Consider the following 4,603-nt stretch of genomic DNA (forward strand, 5'->3'; position numbering starts at 1 on the left):
ACACACACACACACACACACACACACACACACACACACACACACACACACACACACAGCCTTTTCCGCTTGCTTCTCCTTTTGTTGCCTTCAATATCCTGATCGCCACTTATCCACCCCTCTTTCGTACAGTCTCCTTACTCTTCCTGTATTTCTTGCTCTACCATCCTCCTTCTACTACATTCATCGGTGCAATAAGGTGTGCTGAATTGATTCTAACAATAAAATAGAAATGAGGCCAACACACACACGCACACACATATTGTCAGGTGTCTGTGTGTACTGCCAAACATTTGAAATCCACAGAAGCATGCAGAGACAGACCAACGGAGATTCAAGGGAAGTGATTTGACCGGAGCTAGTTTCAAAAAAGAAGAAGAAAAAAAGGAATTGCAGTCTCATTAGTGTGTGTGTGTGTGTGTGTGTGTGTGTGTGTGTGTGTGTGTGTGTGTGTGTTTTATGTGTTGACCTACCTGTGGGTCCATGGCTGTCCTTGCTGGAAAAGTTACCCATACTGCAGTAATGGGGTTTGGGCCGCTGATGGGGGCCCTGCAGGTGCTTGTTGCTCTTTCACTCAGCTCAGACCAAAGTGACCTACACGCACACGCACACGCACACACACACACACAGGACATCCAGAAAGAGTCATGCACTTCCAGTAGGCAGTATGTTATCCAGCTGAGACATAATTCAGTGAGCTCAGCTGTGTAGTGAACTAACCTCCGTGCCTTTAAATGTCATGACGCACTGGTGGAGTCTACAGGGAACATGTGACGACCGAAGCGCAAACGTGAACACAGACCTCATTGGAAACTGAAATTCGCGCCATCGAAACAACACAACTAATAACTTTTATTTGCAAAAACATTTGATTAAAAACAACTAAAAGAAAAAGACCAATCATTTTTCATTCTCAGGCCATTGACTTTAACGCGCTGTCGACGCTTTTACACAAACAGCCCGCATTATGCGCATCCAAGAGTTTGAAACCGTGTTTTCGAAAAGTAACTTCAATTTATCGCCCGCTACGTTAAAACCGATTGACCTTTTTAGTTTTAAAGAGCAATGAAAGGCGCATACAAACCCCTTGAAAGCGGCAAAAAAAAAAACTCCCAAGTCCTTTTTGTTCGCAGTTTGGTGAACTCTTCCTCTCCGCCGCTTTGACTCCTCTCAGCGCTGCTCAGCCGAGTCCTCGCGGAGGAGAGGGAGCGGCAGACAGACCCTCAGAGCACCGGTTAATCCCCGCGACCTGTGGCCGCTGGAAACGTGTCAATACGAAGACCACGCATGATCTAAATCCGCACATCGAACAAAAGAGCGGATAAAAAAACAACAACAAAACTCCATGGCACAAAAACACACCGGTGACAGATGGCGCCGATAGCCGCACGGTGTGTCCGCTGGAGGGCACCGTTAGACCGCGCTAGCAGCAACTTGTTGCCTCCGGGGTGTTGGGTGGCCCCTCCTCGCTCACCTCTCGGCCTCATATGAAGCTGACCTTACAGGCCGGTTACAGGCCTACTGTAGCAGACGGATCCAGTCCGCACAGTTTTATTGGACCTTTTCTATTAAGAACCGCTTTAGATGTGTTTAAACTCCCCCTTTTAATGTGTTTGGCCTCTAAATAAATGAAATCGCTTTTCTGATGACTCTTTATTAGTGCAGAAATTTTTTGATTTGCATGAATCTGAACCATAACATTTTATATAATGGACACAAAAATGTAATAGAAGCGATTTCCACAGTAGCCTTGGCCTGCTGTGGCTCTGCTACTTTACAGGTTTAAGTGGTTTAAGTCGTGACTTGCTAATTTAATTCAATGTTACTCATTATACACCGCAAATAATACATTCACTAAAATACTAAATAAATTCTCTCCAAAGGCTTGTATATGTTTTTAAAAAACTGAAAGATTCAGATTTTGTCATATTATGTTTGGGGCCAAATCATTTCAATTTAGATACGAAGAACCATGTCTGTGAATTGTGACTAACTTTTGATTATGCGTCGTATAATAGTCGTATAATAGCTATTGCTATGCTATTATACGACTTAACAATCTTAACACTTACATTGTCTCATTTTTCTTGTAATGAAAAATGTAATGTCTTGGCTTATTGTGTCAAATCTGTAAGGATGACATAGAGGCCATTGAATCGTGACTTCATTGCAGGGGACAATATTAAGAAATCTGGTTGGTGCAAGATACATGTTCGCAAATAAAATGTGTAAATAAACAATGGCACATATTTGTATATTGTCTACTTGATGAAGTCTGAAGCATCAATATCAGTGTCCACAACTGCTCTTTGGATAAACCGCCCCTTTATAATAATGTGAATGTGGATCTCAAGACATGGATTCAGAAAAGCTTTACCCTATAACGAGGATGACCCATCAAGTGAAACCTTTCTCCTGCATCTAAGGTCTAAAATTTACACAACTGAATGATTCAACAAGTTGTAAAATCAGCGTCTAACCTCATTAAGCCTAATTACAGCAAAACAGCATGAATTTCTCACTTTGACTAAAAACACATTTATTTGTCGGTACAAAAAGCACAACTTCGTCGCACAGCACAGTACAAACACCACCAGACCCACAGGTGTGACTAAGTGCAACAGTAGAGCATCATGTTTGCCAAATGCTTTTATTTTGTAAATCTCTTCCAACATCTTTTCATTAAATATTCATTGTATTGCTAACAGAACAAATCTCTCCGTTAATGGGCACAGCCGACGTCGAGTTTGTAGACCTTTACAGATTAAAATGAACGAGCACTGATGTGTGACACCCACACAACAAGCTAACAGGTTTAATACTGTGCCTCCAAACATTCCCTGTGTTTTATGCTAACACCAAACGTCTTCTCAGATAATCATTTGTTTTTTTTGTCAGCGCACTTGTCTTGGCAGTTCCCCCTCACAAACTGTACGGTGCTGATTGAAACAGGAAGTTTGCTGCAGTGAGGAGGCAAGCTCTCTCTCTCTCTCCCTCGCCTCTCTGATTGAGATCAATAGGTTTCCACAGTGCTCTGTGCTCACTGTGCACCACTGCAGTAAAGAGAGAGAATCCATCAAAAGCAGCAAGGTGCATTACACAACCTCCAGCCCCCCGCCCACGTTGAGTTAACGCTCATGGAAGTGCAATACCTGAAAATGACTGTAAAAGGCAGTTTCTCGCCAGCGTGACGGATACTTTAAGACTCTGATTTTAGAATATAGCATCATACATGTGTCCGATTGTGTACATTTTAATTTAATGTATTTTTTTTTCTCGTTTCATATAGTGACAGAATATCCTGTTGTAAAGCTGTCGGAACCCCATTATGAAATACTTAATGGGTGTCGGTCTCTGTCCGGAGCAAGGCGACCTATTGTTTGTTCAGTGTCTGATGCCAGTTGGAGCCATTAGCCTCCTTTGCTGAGTGGATTACGACTATTTTGTTGGTGACCTGCTGCGCTAGCCTTCTGGAGGGGCCGCTACTTGGGCTCTAAAAACTCCCAACAACTGGCCGCTGGTCCAATTTGGCAGACGGACAAGGATGGCTCTTAAACAATGAAAAACGGATTACAAGGTCTGGCTGGCCGCTTAATTGATGAAAAATGCAACTTTCTCACCACCCTCCTTTTTCACAGCTTTCCATTATACTTAGATACTTCCTCCTCCTGTCTCCCCTGCTCGCGGAGTAATAAAACTCCCCCTTTTATGGCTTGGTGCCATCACACTTTGAGATGCGAAACACAAAACTAACTGCATTCAGTAGTTTTTTTTAAATATTCTTAGTCAAATGACGAGGCTGTACACATAAAGACAGTATCACCCTGTGCTATCCATAAGGCACAGCACGCATTCTCAACCACACTCGGTGTCTCGCCAAATCTCAAGTCCCTTTTCACTGCTACATTTTTTTGGTGTAAATATAAATGGAAACACCAATCCCATAATGAATAAATCCATGTATGGCAGTGGGCCGAATGGTGGACACTGCAGGGGGAATGGTACAAAGTTGGGATGCACAGGGACTGTCTGCCTCTCACGGGTCCTTGTCTCTAATACCAGATTAGGTGAAGTAATATGTGTGCCAGGGATTGATTTTCCACCTGGGTTAATCCCCCCTCTAGAGGACAACGGTTTATCCAGGAGGAATGGCCATTCTGCCTTACCTGCCTGCCACCCGCGGTGTCCCAGCGAGGTAAATTAGGAGTCATAAACCAGTATTTCTGTGTTGTTTACGTTAGGTTTTCATATCAAATGTACCTCATTTTATTCTATCAAAAGAAGTACTTTCAGTCTACAAAACTGCTCCGCCACTCTCTGCTCTCTCTCGCACCACTTTGACCAATCCCTTGGAGGATTTAACTTTCACTGGACACAGGAAGCAGCGGTCATCGATTCAGCCACAAAGCCAACCCGTGTCTTCCCTCCGCCGTCTCTTGATTGACAGCCAGTGCCAGACCACGCCAGCAAAACACCACGGCTTGTTGATGGACGGCACCTGCTTCTCCTCAGAGGAAATCAATTGAAGTCATGGGCTTCAATTGATGGGGGAGGGGGGGGTGCTCAAGCACTTACACATGGCTGGGGAGGGAGGATGACAGGGA

The 4,603-nt window shown here is 43.8% G+C and overlaps 1 protein-coding gene across 5 annotated transcripts in view; it reads right to left on the reverse strand.

Moving 5' to 3' along the window:
- LOC116383929 (cytospin-A) overlaps window positions 1-1,394 on the reverse strand; it is a 14,594-nt gene extending 13,200 nt beyond the window's left edge. Inside the window, exons 1-2 of one of the 5 annotated variants that reach the window (XM_031848136.1) lie at window positions 1,084-1,394; window positions 473-593 (exon numbers count right to left, since the gene is read on the reverse strand). In XM_031848136.1, the coding sequence (XP_031703996.1) occupies window positions 473-512 (40 nt within the window). In that variant the 5' untranslated portion in view covers window positions 513-593; window positions 1,084-1,394. The other 4 variants (XM_031848137.1, XM_031848138.1, XM_031848140.1 and 1 more) reach the window with 4 other exon arrangements.
- Window positions 1,395-4,603: the final 3,209 nt, after the last annotated feature.

This window comes from Anarrhichthys ocellatus, unplaced genomic scaffold (genome assembly GCF_004355925.1).
Source record: "Anarrhichthys ocellatus isolate YVR2014 unplaced genomic scaffold, GSC_Weel_1.0 scaffold7, whole genome shotgun sequence".
Taxonomy (NCBI): domain Eukaryota; kingdom Metazoa; phylum Chordata; class Actinopteri; order Perciformes; family Anarhichadidae; genus Anarrhichthys; species Anarrhichthys ocellatus.